The sequence below is a fragment of the Rhinoderma darwinii genome, chromosome 2 (genome assembly GCF_050947455.1).
Source record: "Rhinoderma darwinii isolate aRhiDar2 chromosome 2, aRhiDar2.hap1, whole genome shotgun sequence".
NCBI lineage: Eukaryota > Metazoa > Chordata > Amphibia > Anura > Rhinodermatidae > Rhinoderma > Rhinoderma darwinii.
Window position 1 is genome coordinate 376,549,550 of NC_134688.1, and position 20,699 is coordinate 376,570,248.

General features: G+C 41.1%; 1 protein-coding gene across 1 annotated transcript in view; it reads right to left on the reverse strand.

Annotated features, from left to right (window-relative positions):
• Positions 1 to 20,699, reverse strand: part of F5 (coagulation factor V) — an 88,116-nt gene that overhangs the window by 32,260 nt on the left and 35,157 nt on the right. Inside the window, exons 12-13 of the mRNA XM_075853907.1 lie at positions 5,732 to 5,941; positions 1,922 to 3,077 (exon numbers count right to left, since the gene is read on the reverse strand). Coding sequence (XP_075710022.1) covers positions 1,922 to 3,077; positions 5,732 to 5,941 — 1,366 coding nt within the window. The remainder of the gene's footprint in view (positions 1 to 1,921; positions 3,078 to 5,731; positions 5,942 to 20,699) is intronic.

Below are 20,699 nucleotides of genomic sequence, written 5' to 3' on the forward strand. Positions count from 1 at the left end.
ATGGTATTCTATCTGTAATGGAGTGGCCAGCGCAGTCGCCAGATCTCAACCCCATAGAGCTATTGTGGGAGCAGCTTGACCGTATGGTACGCAAGAAGTGTCCATCAAGCCAATCCAACTTGTAGGAGGGGCTTCTGGAAGCATGGGGTGAAATTTCTCCCGATTACCTGAGCGAATTAACAGCTAGAATGCCAAAGGTCTGCAATGCTGTAATTGCTGCAAATGGAGCATTCTTTGACGAAAGCAAAGTTTGAAGGAGAAAATTATTATTTCAAATAAAAATCATTATTTCTAACCTTGTCAATGTCTTGACTATATTTTCTAGTCATTTTGCAACTCATTTGATAAATATAAGTGTGAGTTTTCATGGAAAACACAAAATTGTCTGGGTGACCCCAAATTTTTGAACGGTAGTGTGTATATATATATATATATATATATATATATATATATATATAAACATTTTTATTCTCCCACAAATCAGTTGTATAATATTTGAAATGCTTTAATATACCTTATTATGTTTAGTAGCATGTTCCTCACCTTCAAGATATAGTTCCCCTTTCTAGTCTGCCTGTACATGTTTCAAAAATCCATATAGTGTAAAAAATATTAACAGAAGAGAGGGAGGAGGTGTAGGAAGGGGATGCAGCTGCAGTTTCTTACTGTGTTTCAGTGAAACTGTATGATGGGTGCTGTGTTTCAGCAAAACTGTATGAGGGGTGGTGTGAGCAGCAGAGAGAAGACATCTGATTAGCTCAGAGTACACATTACAGCTCTTAAAGAGGCTCTGTCACCACATTATAAGTGCCCTATCTCCTACATAAGGAGATCGGCGCTGTAATGTAGGTGACAGTAATGCTTTTTATTTAAAAAAACAATCTTTTTTCACAACGTTAGGAGCGATTTTGGTTTATGCTAATGAGCTTTCTTAATGCCCAAGTGGGCGTACTTTTACTTTCGACCAAGTGGGCGTTGTACAGAGGAGTGTATGACGCTGACCAATCGGCATCATGCACTCCTCTCCATTCATTTACACTGCACTAGCGATATAGATATATCGCTATGTGCAGCCTCATACACAAACCCTAACATTACTACAGTGTCCTGATAATGAATACACATGAAATCCAGCCTGGACGTCATGTGTACTCAGAATCCTGACACTTCTGACTCTTTTTTTGTGAGATTTCGGCAAGTGAAACCAAATCTCGTTTAGCTCCGTGATCTCGCGAGATTTGGTTTCACTTGCCGGAATCTCACAAAAAAAGAGTCAGAAGTGTCAGGATTCTGAGTACACATATCGTCCAGGCTGGATTTCATGTGTATTCATTATCAGGACACTGTAGTAATGTTAGGGCTTGTGTATGTAGCTGCACATAATGATATATCTATATCGCTAGTGCAGTGTAAATGAATGGAGAGGAGTGCATGATGCCGATTGGTCAGCGTCATGCACTCCTCTGTACAACGCCCACTTGGTCGAAAGTAAAAGTACGCCCACTTGGGCATTAAGAAAGCTCATTAGCATAAACCAAAATCGCTCCTAACGTTGTGAAAAAAGATCGTTTTTTTAAATAAAAAGCATTACTGTCACCTACATTACAGCGCCCATCTCCTTATGTAGGAGATAGGGCACTTATAATGTGGTGACAGAGTCTCTTTAAATCACGCAAGGAGTCTGCTCACGTAACAGGTATGTATAGAGAAAATCGGAATTGAATAGGGTGCCGTTCTATACGGAAAGGCACTGAAAGTCATATGGTTTCAGAAAATATATATGCCTATTCATTGTCTAATAAAAGGTTAGACAATTTTCTAATATACTATTTGTATCAATTCCTCACAGTAATCAATACAGGGACATATTATTCTGCAATAATGTCGTATAGCATGAAAAACAATAAAAAAATCTGCTTACCCAAACATTTCTGCAAGTTCCGCATTATGAAAATTATCGATGTAGTTTTGAGAAGAAATTGATGTGGTCATATGAGTTTGGATATGCGCACTGTCATATGTAGTTGTAGGGGTTGTGAGAGGCTGGAGATTATTGGGAACAAATGCTGGTGACGCTGTAGTTGGCACCTGGTTTCCTCCATCTCCTGGAGCATCTGACTTGCTGACATAAGTTGATGTGACCTGAGTTTTGTCATCATTTTGTTCTATAAACTGCGGTACTTCGGTTGGCAGCAGAGTTGTGACATTGTATAATTTTGGTAAGTCTGTGATGTCTTCAGTTCTCTCCAATGAAAAGTCTTTGTCTTCTGATTTCTGAATATCTCTAGACTGGGGACCCTGATTATCAGTAACAAAATTCTGTAATTCATTCTTTTCACTTTCAATGTCATTTTCACTTGAGGAATTTACAGCATTATTCTCTGCATGTCTTTTTATCACATTTCTAGACTTTGCAATGTCTGAATTAGTGCTTTGCATCTGTATTGATTTTCTATCTTCCTCCTCTACATCACTATAAGATTCTTCAAGGTACATTGTGGAATTACCATTATTATCATCATTTGGTAGAATATTGTTTGGTTGACTTTCCAAGTCTGTGCTGTTAGTTCCAATCCAACCATCATATTGTTCTTCTATTTGATTTAACTTGAGAACATCGTGCAGCACATTTGTTTCATTAAAGCCTTCACGTCCATTACTTTTAAGAAAAGTATCATCTTTTGAGGAGTTCTCACTCCAATCTTTTTTATTTAAATCCTCTTCACTGGATGAAAAATCTTCATATCTCTTTGTGGGGTTAATAGAAACTTGTACATTTTCATGATTACTTTCAAACATATGTTCAATGGCTAAAGCCGTAAGATTTACACCTTCGTCTATTTCTTCTTCATTTGTTCTATGGGACCGAATATGAAACAAGTTAGCCAACTGCTCATTGTAGTCTAAGTCGTCAGGAGTAATTTCTATCTCTTCAGAGTTTTCCAATGAATCGTCTCTAGTCTCTGGATAGTCAAAACTAAATGGGAAATCGTAATCAATTTCCTCAGTTGAACATTTTGCATTCTTAAATCTAAGAGTTGTGACTTTAGAGTTGTAATTTCCAAATATCCAAACACCTGCAGGATACAAAAAATACTATATTTAAAATGGTGGAAGGTTTGTTTTGACCATACTCTATGGTAGAATACTCAGTGTCCCCCCCCCCCCCCCAGGATTGAACAATGATGCATTTATAAGTATATAATGCACATAAATGGAAATTTGCCATTGAGATGTGTGGTACTACATAGGCAGGGTTGGTGCCAGAAGCATGGTTCTGACCACTGTATAGCAGTTGTGCTGGGTTACTGCAGCTCTGCTCCTATTCACCTGAATAGAATCAGTACTGCAGCGCGGCCACGATACAGTGATCGGAGCCATCTGCTTCCGGCACCAACCTTGCGTAACTTTCAGTGCCTGGAGGCAGCCGGAACAGCTGATTGGTGCATGGTCCAGGTGTCAGACCCCCATCGATCATATACTGATGATCTGTGGATAGGTCATCAGTATAAAAAAAAATCTCCCAACTTGGACAACCCCTTTAACCCGTTAGTGACCGCCAATACGCCTTTTAACGGCGGCCACTAACGGGCTTTATTCTGATGCATATGCCTTTTTACGGCACTGCATCAGGATGAGTAAACAGAGCAGGGAGCCGTCAAATCTCCCTGCTCTCAGCTGCTAGAGGCAGCTGAGGGCTGGGAGCGTCCCTGCTCTGCTGTGTGAGATCGATATAAGTATCGATCTCACATGTTTAACCCCTCAGATGCGGTGCGCAATAGCGAGCACCGCATCTGAGTGGTTTTGGAGAGAGGGACGGAGCTCCCTCTCTCTCCCACCGACACCCGGCGATAAGATCGCCGAGTGTCTGTGTCGTCTGTGGCAGCCGGGGGCCTAATAAAGGCCCCCAGGTCTGCCTGTCATGAATGTCTGCTAGATCATGCCTCTGGCATGACCTAGCAGATGCCTGCCCGTTTTAAACGGACAGGCAGTAATACACTGCAATACAGAAGTATTGCAGTGTATTATAATAGCGATCGCAGAATCGCATATTATAGTCCCCTTGTGGGACTAGTAAAAAAGTAAAAAAAAAAGTTTCATAAAGTTAATTTAAAAAAAAATGTGAAAAAAAATGAAAAACCCACCTTTTTCCCCTTACAAACTCCTTTACTATTAAAAAACCAAAATAAATTTAAAAAGTTACGCATATTTGGTATCGCCGCGTCCGTAATGACCCCGACTATAAATCTATTACATTATTTAACCCACACGGTGAACGCCGTAAAAAATTTAATAAAAAACTATGGAAAAATTGCTGTTTTCAGTGAATCCTGACAAAAAAAATGTTATAAAAAGTGATCAAAAAGTCGCATCTACTCCAAAATGGTACCAATAAAAACGACAAGTCGTCCCGCAAAAAAAAAAGCCCTCCTACAACTGCATCGGCGGAACAATAAAAACGTTACGGCTCTTCAAACATGGAGACACAAAACCAAATAATTTTGAAAAAAAAGCGTTTTTACTGTGTAAAAGTAGTAAAACATACAAAAACTATACAAATTTGGTATCGTTGCAATCGTAACAACCCGCTGAATAAAGTTATTGTGTTGTTTATATCACACGGTAAACGGCGTAGATTTAAGACGCGAAAAAGCGTGGCAAAATTTCAGTTTTTTTTCTATCCCCCCCCCCAAAAAAGTTAATAAAAGTTAATCAACAAATAATATGTCCCCCAAAATGGTGCTATTAAAAAATACAACATGTCCCGCAAAAAACAAGACCTTGTACAGCTATGTCGACGCAAAAATGAAAGAGTTCTAGCTCTTGGAATGCGACGATGGAAAAACGTAAAAAATGGCTTGGTCATTAAGGTCTAAAATAGGCTGGTCATTAAGGGGTTAACTGACATGTAGAGATCCCTCTCTTTTTAAAAAAAAAAGAGGTTCTCCAGCAGCTTCTGTGCCCCAACTACTGTAGAACATCACAATATACACCTCAGGGGTTTATTTTTGAAAAGGGTAGGTGTATTTCTTAGTAATCAATGGTGGTCAAGAATAATGTACTCTCTACTATAAATTAAAAAGAATATTAGAAGTGCACTCAACCCACGCCCTTATGGTTTTATATAGTCTTTGGACTCCTCGGTGACCTCTAATATTCTTACTATTCACATAGGGGATACATTGTCTGAACTGCTAATATGGATTTAGAGGTATAGCTTGAAGCTCCTGGTCCCTGATGCAAACATCTCTAGCAGGGCCCCACCAACAAATACATGCCATTGTGTGCAACGATTGGGCATTGTGTAGGATCTGTATATATTATAAAAGTGTTAATATGTTAAGTAAGTCAATGTTGTCTACATTAATTACATTATAGTGCAACCATCATAAAACACCACCACATCTCTAGACAGGCTCATTATAATACAGCTATTTTCTTATAAGGCTGAGATTCCTTTGGACTCCCTTAGGCATCAGGCCTGGGTTCAAATGAAATCTCTGTACCTTCTTTAGTAGCTAATGCCCCTTTTAGGGGATTTATTCAGACACAATGAATAGTGAAACACCAACTGTACACAATGATTTATATTGCAATGTGTAATACTATATGTAATATATATTATATGTAATATATGTTATATTATGTGTAATATTTGCAATACTGCAAATGAGACAATTTCCAATTTTTTTGGTCCACTTTGTTTTAACATTCAATATAGTTAAATTACCTTCATTGTTCATTTCTATAGTAATACTTTCACCAGTCATTGGAAAGAGAGTCACCATATCTCCATTTCCCAGTTTGTATCGGAAAGTATGGCCGCTAAGCTGTAATGTAACGGTTTCATCTTGCACCCCTACACTTGAAACATGCCATTGAACAACACGACTATGACAAAATCCCAGAATTGAATTTTCATAGCTATTTCCATTGATGCCTGCAACAATAAAAAAGACATTAAATCAATAAAGTAATGTTTCTTTTATCAGACTATTGAGAAAGCCTAACAAGGAATGAATAATTGGATTAAATGAGCATAGAATATTACAAGGCACAGCAAATCTTTTATGCTGGACCTGTTGGGAGGAATGTACCAATGACCACATAGGGCTCCACTGGCGTTCTTATAAATACAATTATAGTCATATGATTTCCAATAACTGTTTTAGCAACGGGGCTGGGCCATCAACAGTTCAACTTCAACTGCTTGCTGTCCGGATGGGGTAGTCCACTGTATTTAATGCCTAATGAACATTTTTATTAGTACTGCTTTTCAATAAAGAATTGACAGAATTTTTACGACACGGCAAGTGCTGGTCGTCTATGCCTTTGTCTACTTGTTTGGTGTTATAAAATATCATTATACAATGTAGCAGCTATCGATTTTACACTCAAATGTAAGGAACAATTTATTTATCTATAACATCTTGTATCATCTTGGTCAACCAGTACCACAAACATTAATTGCCATAATATAAAATATTGAAAGGGGCCGCACAATTTAAATCTAAATCAAAGGCCGCAATTTGGAAGTGGTGCAAATCTTTAATATATACCTCTTACCGAATCTTCCCTCCCTCTCAGAACGATTGCGGGTCGTGTGGTAATGCACATTGCAGATACATTTTTTTTTAAATATTCTGTTTAAACAAAATGCTAATCTTCAATGTACTGTTGTGTCTCTCCACATATACAGTGGATATAAAAAGTCTACACACCTCTGTTAAAATGCACCCCACAGGGTGTTCACTTACATTTGAAGGGACAGCGGACTCCACATGCAGCAGGGGATGCCGAAATAACAAATGATACGGTAGCTATGTCACCAACCACGCGCACGGACAAAATGGAGGCAAGCCATCCCTCTTCTAACAGAGAGGACACAGAGGATCTTCTCTCAGATACGGACTCTGACGATTCTAATCTAGGCTCGCAGTCTTTACATATTGATTATAAGAAGCTGGCCATTAACCCCTTCTCTCTTTGGCCACTTTTGACCTTCCTGACAGAGCCTAATTTTTTAAATCTGACATGTTTCACTTTATGTGGAAATAACTTCGGAATGCTTTCACCTATCCAAGCGATTGTGAGATTGTTTTCTCGTGACACATTGGACTTTATGTTACTGGCAAAATTTGCTCGATTACATTCAGTATTTAAATGTGAAAAACACCAAAATTTAGCAAAAAATTGCAAAAATGTGCGTTTTTCTAAATTTAAATGTATCTGCTTATAAGACAGGCAGTTATACCACACAAAATAGTCGCTAATTAACATCCCCCACATGTCTACATTAGATTGACATCGTTTTTTGGACATCCTTTTCTTTTTCTAGGACATTACAAGGCTTAGAACTTTAGCAGCAATTTCTCACATTTTCAAGAAAATGTCAAAAGGCTATTTTTACAGGGGTCAGTTCAGTTGTGAAGTGGCTTTAAGGGCCTTATATATTAGAAACCTCCAAAAAGTCACCCCATTTTAAAAACTTCACCCCTCAAAGTATTCAAAACAGCATTTAGAAAGTTTCTTAACCCTTTAGACGTTTCACAGGAATTAAACCAAAGTAGAGGTGAAATTTACAAATTTCATTTTTTGTTGTTGCAGAAATTCATTTTTAATCCATTGTTTTTTGTAAAACAAAGTTTTACCAGAGAAACGCAACTCAATATTTATTGCCCAGGTTCTGCAGTTTTAGAAAATATCCCACATGTGGCCTAGTGTGCTAATGGACAGAAGCACCGGCCTCCGAAGCAAAGGTGCACCTAGTGGATTTTGGGACACCTTTTTATTAGAATATACTGCATTTTAGGCACTATGTTGGGTTTGAAGGGCTCTTGTGGTGCCAAAACAGTGGAAATCCCCAAAAAGTGACCCTATTTGGGAAACTACACCCCTTAAGGAAATTATCTAGGGGTATAGTGAGCATTTTGACCCTACAGTTTTTTTACAGAAATTATTGGAATTAGGCCGTGAAAATGAAAATCTACATTCTTTCAAAGCAAATGTAGGTTTAGCACATTTTTTCTAATTTCCACAAGGACTAAAGGAGAAAAAGCCCAACGAAATTTGTAAAGCAATTTCCCCCGAGTAAAACAATACCCCATATGTGGTAATAAACGGCTGTTTGGACACACGGCAGGGCTCAGAAGGGAAAGAGCTCCATTTGGCTTTTGGAGCTCAAATTTAGCAGGAATGGATTGCGGAGGCCATGTTGCATTTGCAAAGCCCCTGAGGGACCAAAACAGTGGAAACCCCCCACAAGTGGCCCCATTTTGGAAACTACACCCCTTGAGGAAATTATCTAGGGGTATAGTTAGCATTTTGACGGCGCAGGTTTTTTGCAGAAATTATTGTAAGTAGGCCGTGAAAATGAAAATCTACATTCTTTCAAAGAAATGTAGGTTTAGCAAATTTTTTCTAATTTCCACAAGGACTAAAGAAGAAAAAACACCGCAAAATTTGTAAAGAAATTTCTCCCGAGTAAAACATTACCCCATATGTGGTAATAAACGGCTGTTTGGACACACGACAGGGCTCAGAAGGGAAAGAGCGCCATTTGGCTTTTGGAGCTCAAATTTAGCAGGAATGGTTTGCGGAGGCCATGTCGCATTTGAAATGCACCTGAGGCACCAAAACAGTGAAAACACACAAAAAGTGACTACACCCTTGAGGAATTCATCTATGGGTGTAGTGATCATTTTTACCCCACAGGTGTTTCATAGAATTTATTAGAATTGGGCAGTGAAAATAAAAAAAATCCCTTTTCTTCAATAAGACGTAGCTTTAGCTCACAATTTTTCATTTTCTCAAAAAATAAAGCAGAAAAAGAACCCCAACATTTGTTAAGCAATTTCTCCAGAGTATGGAAATACCCCATATGTGGTTATAAACTCATTTTTGGGCACACGACAGGGCTCAGAATGGAAGGAGAGCCATTTGGCTTTTGGAGTGCAGATTTTGCTGGATTGGTTTCTGGTCGCTATGTAGCATTTGCAAAACCCCTGTGGGACCAAAACAGTGGAAACCCCCCAAAAGTGACCCCATTTTGGAAACTAAACCCCTCAAGGTATTCACCTAGGGGTGTAGTGAGCATGTTAACACCGCAGGTGTTTTGCATAAATTAGTGTGCACTAGATATTGCAGAGTGAAAATGGGATTTTTCAATAGATATGCCAATATGTGGTGCCCAGCTTGTGCCACCATAACAAGACAGCTCTCTAATTATTATGCTTTGTTTCCCGGTTTTAGAATCATCCTACATAGGGCCCTAATCTTTTGCCTGGACAGTTGACAGGGCTCAGGAGTGAGAGTGTACAATGCGAAATTGAGGCCTAATTTTGGCGATTTACACAGAATTGGTTCACAATTGCAGAGGCTCAGATGGGAAATAATAAAAGAAACCCCACAGAAGTGACCCCATTTTAGAAACACCACCCCTCAAGGCATTTATTAAGGGGTGTATTGAGCATTTTCACCCACAGGTCGTTTCCATAAATGAATGCGCTGCGGATGGTGCAAAGTAAAAATTAAAATTTTTCCCCAGATATGCCGATTCAGTGGCAATTATGTCGTGCCCAGCTTATGCCACTGTATACACACACCCCAAAAATTGTTAAAAGGGTTCTCCCAGGTATGGCGGTGCCATATATGTGGAAGTAACCTAAAAGCTAACCAAAAAGGGACTTAGCCCTTAGAGAAATTGTATACTAAATAATATACAAAAGTCCAAAATATCTTTACTAAATATACTCAACAATAACATGTAGTAGAAAAAAAAAGATTCCTGACGAAGCCGGTCTACAGGGCGAAACGCGCGTCGAGGCGTTCACTCATCCATCCGTCTTTGATCTCCATCGCTCCTCACCATGTCCCAGGGTATGTGCTGGTCTCTAGCTTCTACATGATTGTTGCATTGTGTCCAGTTATTTTTAGCCCCTCTTTGTGGCTAATTTGAGCCTGCATGTTTACTTAGGATGCCTTCAGCTTTATTTTGCTGATTGTTATATATTCTGCAGGTAGCAGTAGAATTTTTAGTCTAATCCTGTACATTGCTATACCTAGTAGGCAGCACTATATCGTATGTGGGTTTTATTACCCTATGCCCACGATTTATATTTTCTGTCCTGTGGACTACTTGAGCGTGGTCTGGTCATCCTTGGATGGTTGACTCTGTTTTGTCTATGGTCTATTTCATCTGACCTTGCTGTATATATCTCCGTGTATGATGTATCCCATTTTTATTCTACTACATGTTATTGTTGAGTATATTTAATAAAGATTTTTTGTACTTTTGTATATTATTTAGTATACTATTTCTTTAAGGGCTATGTCCCTTTTTGGTTCGCTTTTAGGTTGTCTACTTACATTAAGGGACCCCAGCATATGCCATTTCTTTGGTGTGAGGTTTGTTTAGGTTGTTTGATATATGTGGAAGTAAACTGCTTTTGAAGCGTAGATTTTGCTTGTTAGTAGTTTTGTTTGAGTATTTTGAGTATTGCTGGTGTTTCCGTTTATAATGTGGGGGCATATGTAAGCTGGGCAGAGTATATCAGGGGCATAGTCAGGTGGCATTATAATGGGGTGAACAATAAAATAATCCATAGATGTGTGTTACGCTGTGAAGCAATCCTTTCTGCACAGGCCAGTGTCGCACTAATAAACGGTGTCTTTACTTATCCCCCTTTTGGTCCACACTCTGCAGCTGACATCCGGGGATGATGGCACCGACTCAGCTTCTGAGCCGGTGCCATGCATTTGTCGTAAGTATACGACATTTTGCGGGAAGCACTGGCTTTCCATGACGTATACTTACGACAAATGTTGGGAAGGGGTTAAAGTCACCAGGTGGATATAACCTAGTTTGCTGACAACACTGGCAACAATGGTCACTGCATCTCTCCAGGCACTACAAACAGAGGTGGCGTCTCACTCTGCCAGGCTTGATGAGGCAGAACAGCGCATTTCAGCAGCAGAGGATGATATGGCGAAAGCACACACACACATTAGAGATCTGCTGCAGGAAAATAACAAAATCTTGGAAAAGATCGACGACCTAGAAAATAGATGATGACGAAGCAATTTAAGATTAGTGAGCCTCCTGGAATCGATACCTACCAGTGCATTATTCAACATATGTGCTGTTCAAATCCCTATACTGCTTGATCTGGAAGGTCCATTTAAAGTCGAGCGAGCACATCGCTTAGGCCCTGAGAATATACAACGGAATACACCACAAACGAGAAGCCAATTGGATAGACCATGCCAGGTCATCATCAAATATCTGGACTATTCTGAAAAGGAAGCCATTTTAAGGGCATATAAAAGGAAGGCACAACCACTACGCCTGGAAGGCACTAATGTATTACTTTTTGGAGATTATTCTGTTGAGCGTACCCGTAAGTGTCAGGCTTTCAGTATGATATACACAGTGCTTCATCACAACAAATGGAGCTTTCAACTCCAATACCCCGCAATTTTACGAGTTACTCGACCTGATGGCGCCACTCAGATCTATTCGGATCCGGAAGAAGCTGAGACTTTACTATCAGATTTATTATTACCACCATCAACCGATGGAAACCACATGGCTGTTGTTACCAGTCGTACTAGATCTGCAATTGCTCTAACTGCCGTGACGTAGACACTGCTATAAAACTGTTAGGCTTGTTGATGGGGTTGCTGTACCACTCGATTCTTGCCTGGATTTCTGCAAGGACATATTTGGTCTTCTGGCGATAATTGTGCTAGATGGCTATTTTATTTAATTTTTCTTCCTTGATACCAGATGACTGAGTGAGTACTCTTAACCTCCCTACTAAACTCATTTTTCAAATTTCTATCACTGGTCGGAGCTGGCTATCGTCTGATTGGGATTGTCGTACGGACACTGCACATGTCGGAAAGAAGTGAAGTTAATTTATGGGATGATTTCTCCTACAGGAGATATGCAGAATGAAGGTTGATTCCATTGTTTTGTTTATACTTTTTGTTACTTCTCTTATATGCGCTTATAATATGACTTGCAAGATGTGTATGTCTGTAATATATTCTTGTTTTTTGATAGACAGTCCGAGAATGGACGAGACCCATGAACATTGAATCATGTACTGATATGCTCCCCACTTGAAGATAGTGACATGGAATGTCAAAGGTTTACTGTCCCCTCACAAGCGCTCTCTAGTACTGAAACACCTCAAGCGCTTAAAAGCTGATATTGCTCTCCTCCAGGAAACACACCTGCGGGAACGAGATTTCTATAGAATGAAAAAATTCTGGGTGAAAGAGGTATTGGGATCAGCATCCGACAATACAAAAGGGGGAGTCCTTGTGTTAGTGAACAAATTTTTAGCTTATCACATTAAATCACAAGAATCGGGAAACTGAGGGTAGAATTTGTCATATTCTTTTGGATACTCTAGCGGGGGAGATTAGTATATACAATGTGTATGGGCCAAACGGGGACAATAGGCAATTTTTTACGTCCCTAAAAGCTTAGAAAGCCGCAGATATTGCCTTAACCAAGATTGTGGCGGGAGATCTCAACACGGTGATGTCACACACAGAAGATAGGAAATCCCCAAGAAATTCCACACCACGAGTCAGGTCATCTGATAAAGTACTACAATCTTTCACTTCTGATCTACAATTAGTAGATACTTGGAAAGCTGTCAATCCAGATAGCCGAGAATACACGCACTATTCGCATTCTCATGGGTCTTGGTCCAGAATAGATTATATCCTGACAGGGGTTTTGCGGTTACCACACATTTCTAACCCAATTATAGGACAGCTGTTAATTTCAGATCATGCACCAGTCTGCCTAGATCTAGGGGACATTCATATACGGGTGTCTGATTATGTCTGGCGCTTCCCCTCATTTTTGATAAAAGATGATACCTTTGTGAAGCTATTAAGAGGTTGGTGGCTGGAATATGACTAATTTAATGAAGGTCACAGAGATAACCCCGCCCTATATATTGTGAGGTAGCTAAAGCTGTGTTGAGAGGACGGCTGATTGCGTATGTTTCCAAGCTTAAAAAGGACATGCATCATCACTACCAAAAAAGTAGCGAGGCCCTTAGAGACGCTTACACTAAGCAGGTGCTTCAACCGTCACCCAACATTATACAGGAGTGGAAACAAGAGGGTGGTTTGAGATATGATTAGATCGCAGAGAATGATTCCATCGCTCCATACTAGAAGCAGAACTCTTCCAATACAGCAATAAATCAGGCAGATTGCTTGCCAACTTAACTAAGGGCTCTAGGTCTTACACACATATAACTAAACTCAGAGATGGCACGGGCACTATCCGTACGAACCCAACCGATAAAATCCATATATTTAAGCAATTCTATAGCCGTGTATATGAGGACAATGCCCCGTTTAATGTTGACCTTGGCTGACAGTACTTGCAATCCTTACATTTGCCTACTACATCTTCCTCACAACTTCATTCACTCAATACAGACATAACAGAGGAAGAGATCATCCAGACAATACGAGCGCTTAAAAATAATAAATCTCTGGGACCAGATGGATATCCAGTGGAGTTTTATAAAGTTCTCAACCATCAGGTTTTGCTGGTTTTGGTGACTAACTTTAATTCTATTTTACATGGCACTGCCATACCCTATGCTGCGAATATAGCATACAAACGGGTACTCCCCAAACCGGGTAAAGACCCCCAGTTACCCTCATCATACCGCCCAATTTCATTGATTAACCAAGACCTAAAACTAATTGCCAAAATATTTGCTAGACGCCTCAACCAAATTTTACCTGATCTTATCTACCTGACTCAGTTGAGATTTGTTCAGGGCAAAGCAGCAGTTTCTAACATTAGAAGAGTCATGGCAGCCCTAGAAGCTTCAAAACATCAATAAATCCGATCGATACGCTTTGGTAGCGTTAGATGCCGAGAAGGCCTTTAATAACGTTAGATGGAAATGGCTGAATTTAGTACTTGATAAATCTGGACTGACAGGTATTTTCAGGACTCTCATATCGGCCCTATATAACACTCCACGAGCGGCCATATATTCTCCGGGATGCCGATCGTCCCTTTTCCCATTGAAAAAAGGTACTAGACAGGGGTGCCCCCTGTCTCCACTTCTATTCAACTTGGCTCTTGAACCTCTGGCTTATAAACTAAAACAGACTCCTCTATTTCAAGGCATTCAGATAGGATCACGCATGACGCGCACTGCTTTATTCGCTGACAATAGACTCTTATTTATAGCGAAACCGAGCCACCCATTTAGCAAAAGTGTTCCAGCATATTGAAAAAATTCGGACAACAGTCGGGTTTCAAAATTTAATCCTGAAAAATGTGAGATACTTCATTTACACAAACCTTCCAATGCAGACCAACTTACTATAGACTCAGTAGGCCACAAAACGGCTTCCACACACATCACTTATTTAGGAGTGAAAATCGGAAGAACCCTGAAATCTATATATGCCTTTAACTATGCCCCTTTGATACATAAAATACAATCTGAACTTGACGCCCTTCCAATAAACCCAATGGGGTGGGCGCATCTTGTGAAAATGATGAGTTTCTCTAAACATTTATTCCATTACAAACCATACCGCTCCTTTTAAAACATATTGTCATCAGAAAATTAAATAAAGCATTTACTAAATTTCTTTGGGTTGGCAAGCGATCCAGGATATCACTAGCTAAGTTGTCTTTAAGTAGGAGACAGAGGGGAATAAATATACCAAATATTTGAAGCTATAATAAAATTGACATTTATGCATAGCACATATGCTTCCTTACCACCAATTGTGAAACCTTCCATTACTGTACGTGATACAATAGCGACATGGAAAATACTCTGGAAACGCTTTGGTCTCTCTTTTCAAATGTCAAAATACTTACCTCTCTGGTCCCTCACTTATTTCCCGGCTGGTGGACTTAACAAATTTTTTCAGATGTGGAAGAAGAGAGGTATAACTACTATGAAACACATACCGCATGATACTGAACCATGCATTAAAACCATGTCGGAACTAATTCAAGAGTATGACTGTGACGGCGCGTGGTGTGTACCCACTGGGCCGTACCGCGTAGCGGGATAGCAGCTGGCCAAACAGGTACAATGCAGAGTCTATAGTTCAGAAAGGGTACCTGAGGCAACGTAGACAGTAGCAGTAGATTCAGGCTAAGATGAGGCTCCGACAGTAGACAGACACCCGACGGGATGCGACACAATAGATGCAGAGGAGGGCACAACACGACTCCAACTCTTGACAGCAGAGAGGCACGGTAGCACGGGATACAGGATACAGGCAGCAGAAACGGGTAACAATGGGAACTGGAAAACACTAGGAGACCATTTGCAATGACAAACTTTAGGTAACACAACAATGCTCAGGCAAGGATCAAGAGGGCTGGGCCCCTTTTATAGTCCTGAAGCATTCTGGGTTGATTGCAGTATTCTGCAACTGTGCGCGTACAGACCCTTTAAGGACGTGCACGCGTGGGCGCGTGCACCCTGCAGAAGTAAGGGGCCGGACCAGGAAGTGTCTCTCAGGAGGGAGATGCTGCTGGGAACTCACTCGTCCATGGCCGTGGCCGTCGTAGGGTAAGTCAGGACGACCAGTGCCGAACCTGCCATTAGGCCAGGTGAGCCGACGGCCTCAGGCGGCACCACCTACCCAAACGGGGGGGGGGGGGGGGGGGCGGCATTTTCAGCCCGGGACTGGACCGGGGGGGATGGGCCATGCAGACGCGCCGAACGTCTGTAATACTCCTCCTCCTCTCTGACGCTGTACACAGTACATACAGCCAGAGAGGAGCAAGTCTGCAGGAGGAGCGACGAGCAGCACCAGCACCACGAGGTAAGTGCCTGCCTTGCTGGGACCGGGACGTGAGTATACTGCAGGGGGGCATTTTGCCGACAGCAGAGGGCTCTATGGGGCTGGAATAATCCACCCCATAGAGCACTCACATCACTATAATGGAACGATTAGTGTGGGTGGGGGAGGGTCTGAGCGTCTGACTTACTGCAGAGAGCTCTATAGGGGGGATTCTGCCCCCACTTTAGAGCAGTCAGATGCTCAGACCCCCCTAACCTTCCAGTATAGTAACTAGTCAGGGCTCTATGGTGGGGGGATGATTCCCCCCTATAGAGCCCTCTGCTGTCAGTAAAACGAAGCACCCCCCCCCCCTGCAGTATACTCCTGGCTTTGTAGCTTTCCTGTGCTTAATTAGCGTGGGAAAGCTACAAATAGGGCTGACTGGTGAGTCTCACAGTGCACACTGCATGCAGCAGCTGCGGCAGCCAGTCTGACTGTGAGTCTCTGACCAGTCACCACCCACACGCAGCAGATAGGAGAGACTAATAGTGCCTGTCATTCAATAAACCCTCAAGTACTACAGTTTCACAGGCATTGACTGAAGCTTTCTATAGTGTAGTGGTTAGCTTGTCTGCCTAACACTTGGAGGGGTTGCTGGTTGAAATCCCAGTTGTTTTTTTTTATTTATTTATTTATTTATTAATATCTTACTTGTATTGGGCTTTGTTCACACTAGCATTAATATACGTTTACCTCTCTTCCGTCAGAGCAAGAGAGGATCAATACGTTAAACGGAAAGCAACGGCTCCATTAGAATTACCATTGCTTTCAATGGTAATTCTTTTGTATCAGTTGCTTTCCGTTTGTCTCCGTTCGCTAGGTTTCCGTTCTTTTGAACGGAAATAAAAGTTCTGCAGACTTCACTTTTGTTTCCTTTAAAAAAAACGGAAACTTAGCGAACGGAGACAAACGGAAAGCAACTGATACAAAAGAATTACCATTGAAAGCAATGGTAATTCTAATGGAGCCGTTGCTTTCCGTTTAACGTATTGATCCTCTCTTCCTCTGACGGAAGAGAGGTAAACGTATATTAATGCTAGTGTGAAAGAAGCCTTAGGGCCTGTTCACATCAGCGTTGGCTTTCCGTTCTGGGGTTCCGTCGGAGGTAACCCCGCAACGGAAAGTCAAACTGAAACCACAGCTTCCGTTTCAGTCACCATTAGCGCAGTCGACTGTGCTCTTGATTCCGTCACAAAAACTGAAACCTGCCGGAATGGTGATGAACGGAAACCATTAGCAATGTTTCCGTCACCATTGATTTCAATGGTGACTGAAACGGAAGCTGTGGTTTCAGTTTGACTTTCCGTTGCAGGGGGTTCACCCGACGGAAACCTCCCACGGAACCCCGGAACGGAAAGCCAACGCTGATGTGAACAGGCCCTAATCCTTCCCCATAAACCTGCCCCCGCTAATTAAAATAAATATATTATATAATGTATATAGCGCTGTATCCTGTATCCGTCAGGTCAGTGGGACTGACTGATTCAGTGTCAGCGAGTCCTGCAGGATCGAGCTGTAACCGAACACATCTAAGTTCATAACTTAGATGTGATCGGTAATAGGCGACCTAATGGATTCAGGTCTCAGCGCTCTATACAGCTGCTCTGTATACAGGATACAAAGCAGCTGTATCTCAAAAAGTGCAAATCATTTTCAATAAAAAGTAATTAAAACTTGCACCAATCGCAGTAATAGATATCTTTATATATCATAGTGACATGTCCGAAGTTTTCATCGGTGGGGGACCGAGCACTGAGGCCCCCACCGATCGCTAAAACGAAGCAGCAGAAGTGCTCGGGTGAGCGCTGTGCCGCTTCATTTATGATCGACTTTCAGCCGAGTGAGCGGTGTACGGACTCCTAGACTTTCTATTGAGCCCGTACACTGCTCCAAGGAAAGCCAAACAGAATTGAAGCGGCACACCGCTCACCCGAGCACTTCTGCTGCTTCGTTTTAGCGACTAGTTGACTTCTGTCAACATTTTTTTTTAAAAGTTGTTACACTTTAAAGAGAATCTTTCACCTGCCCACAGATTTGCATTTGAGTGCAGCATGTAATGGTCAGGGCTGCACAAACTCTGGGGCACTTTAAAAAAAAATTTCTACCCTCTTTCCATACTTAGATATCGGTGCTGTAATATTTGGCGCCCGATATTTAAATAACCCCATGAACTGCCAATGGGGCGGAAATTGGCAAGGGGACGTGTAACATCGCTGTGACACTGCCCAATCCCCTGCGGACAATGTCAACAGCAAGAGCTGGAGAGAGGAGATCATGTGCACACGCACGCTCTCACTCTTCAGCTCTCGGCAGGCAAGTACAAGACTGTGATCTCAGGTGAGAGATCAGTCTTGTCGTCCTTGTCTGCCGAGAGCTAAAGAGTGAGAGCGTGCGTGCACACACAGCTCCGATGCCATGAAACAGAAGAAGAAGAATTCACACTCTTCTTCTACTCTTGTGTTCCTTAGTGGTGGCGGAGCTGTGCGCACGCGCTCTCTCTCCAGCTCTTGCTGTAACGCTGACCGTAGCTGATTGGACAGTGTCACAGCGATGTTACACGCCCCCTTGCCAATTACCTCCCCATTGACAGTTCAGGGGGTTATTTAAATATCGGGCGCCAAATATTACAGCACTGATATCTAAATAACGAAAAAAATGTAAAGTGCCCCAGAGTTTGTGCGGCCCCCCCCCCCCCCATTACATGCTGCACTCAGCTGTACATGTATGGGGAGGTGAAAGGTTCTCTTTAAAAGAAAGGTGTTATCATTTTTTATTTTTTTATTGGCCTAATTTTTCTAATTATTTTAATATGTTTCCGAAGGTAGCTATTTATTCATATGTTTGTACGTCTGTGGGGGCAGCCAGCTTTATTTTTATTTTTCATACTGCTAATTTTTGTTTTGCAGGTTCCGCTGGACCATTTGGACTACGTCGTAGATTCGTTGGACTACTTCGCTGATTTAAGCTTTATTTCTTTTTTTTTTAAATAAAATGGTTAAAGTGGATTGTGTGGAAGAGTTGTCATTTCAATAAAATAAATGTCTTTATGTCTCTGTTTTTTAATACTTCATTACCGCCTTAGTAATGGCAGCTGTCTGAGAGCGTCCATTACTAAGAAGGGGCTTAGTGTTAGCCAGTAATAAGGCTATCACTAACCCATATTATTACCCCGGTACCCACCGCCACCAGGAGTACTGGGAAGAGCTGGGTACGATCCAGCACCCGACTGTCTGAAGAGAAGGGCGGGTACTGGGGTGGCCGCAGGCAGGTAATATCAGGCTCGGAATGGCCTAAAACCATGGCCCTTCCCACCCTGGGGATGCTAGGCTGCTGCTGCTTTATTGTATCTGGCTGGTTATGAAAAATGGAGGGGATCTCACGTAATTTTTTTTCTATTTCTTTTTTTAAAAAGACGTGGGGTTCCCGCTATTTTTCACAACCAGCCAGATACAATAAAGCAGCTGCAGCCTAGCATCCCCAGGGTGGGAAGGGCCACGTTTTTTTTCCCTTCCCAGCCTGGTAAAACCAGCCTGTGACCGCCCTGCTGCCTTACCGTCGCTTCAGATGGTCGGGTACTGGATCGTACTCCCCTCGCGGCAGTGAGAACCGGGGTAATTATAGGGGTTAGTGATAGCCTTTTTACTGGCTATCACTAAGCCCCTTCTTAGTAATGGACGCTCTCAATCAGACAGCAGCCATTACTAAGGCCATAATAAAGTATTAAAAAAAAAAACACAAGAAAAACTTTTATTGAAATCTAAACTCCCCCTTGCAACCCTCTTTCACCATTTTTTTTTATTTTTTAAAAGTAGATCATCGGAGTAGTCCAATGTATCTACGACGTAGTCCAAACGCTCCAGCGGAACCTACCAAAAAAAAGCTGTATAAAAATGTAAAAAACTTAAATTTGCCACAATAGTCACTCGATATAACTATACTGTAATCACTTATATGGTCTGCAGATATCTTGTGTATAACTGGCATCTACCTCTATAAGGTCACTATATGGTGGTAATATTGGTCTATATATAGTGTGATTTATTCACTAACAGTATGGTGGGTTTTTTCTGACACAATGTTGTAGTAATATGTGATCATGGTTTGGCAGTTTTATTCAGTAACAGTATGGAAGTATTATTCAGTAACAGTATAAATGTATTATTCAGTAACAGTATGAGGGCATTATTCAGTAACAGTATGGGGGTATTATTCAGTAACAGTATAAATGTATTATTCCGTAACAGTATGGGGGTATTATTCAGTAACAGTATGGGGGTATTATTCAGTAACAGTATGGGGTATTATTCAGTAACAGTATGAGGGCATTATTCAGTAACAGTATGGAGGTATTATTCAGTAACAGTATGGAGGTATTATTCAGTAACAGTATAAATGTATTATTCAGTAACAGTATGAGGTATTATTCAGTAGCAGTATGAGGGTATTATTCAGTAACAGTATGGGGGTATTATTCAGTAACAGTATGGAGGTATTATTCAGTAACAGTATAAATGTATTATTCAGTAACAGTATGGGGGTATTATTCAGTAACAGTATGGGGTATTATTCTGTAGCAGTATGGTGGTATTATTCAGTAACATTATGGGGGTATTATTCAGTAACAGTATGGAGGTATTATTCAGTAACAGTATGGAGGTATTATTCAGTAACAGTATAAATGTATTATTCAGTAACAGTGTGAGGTATTATTCAGTAGCAGTATGAGGGTATTATTCAGTAACAGTATGTGGGTATTATTCAGTAACAGTATGGAGGTATTATTCAGTAACAGTATAAATGTATTATTCAGTAACAGTATGGGGGTATTA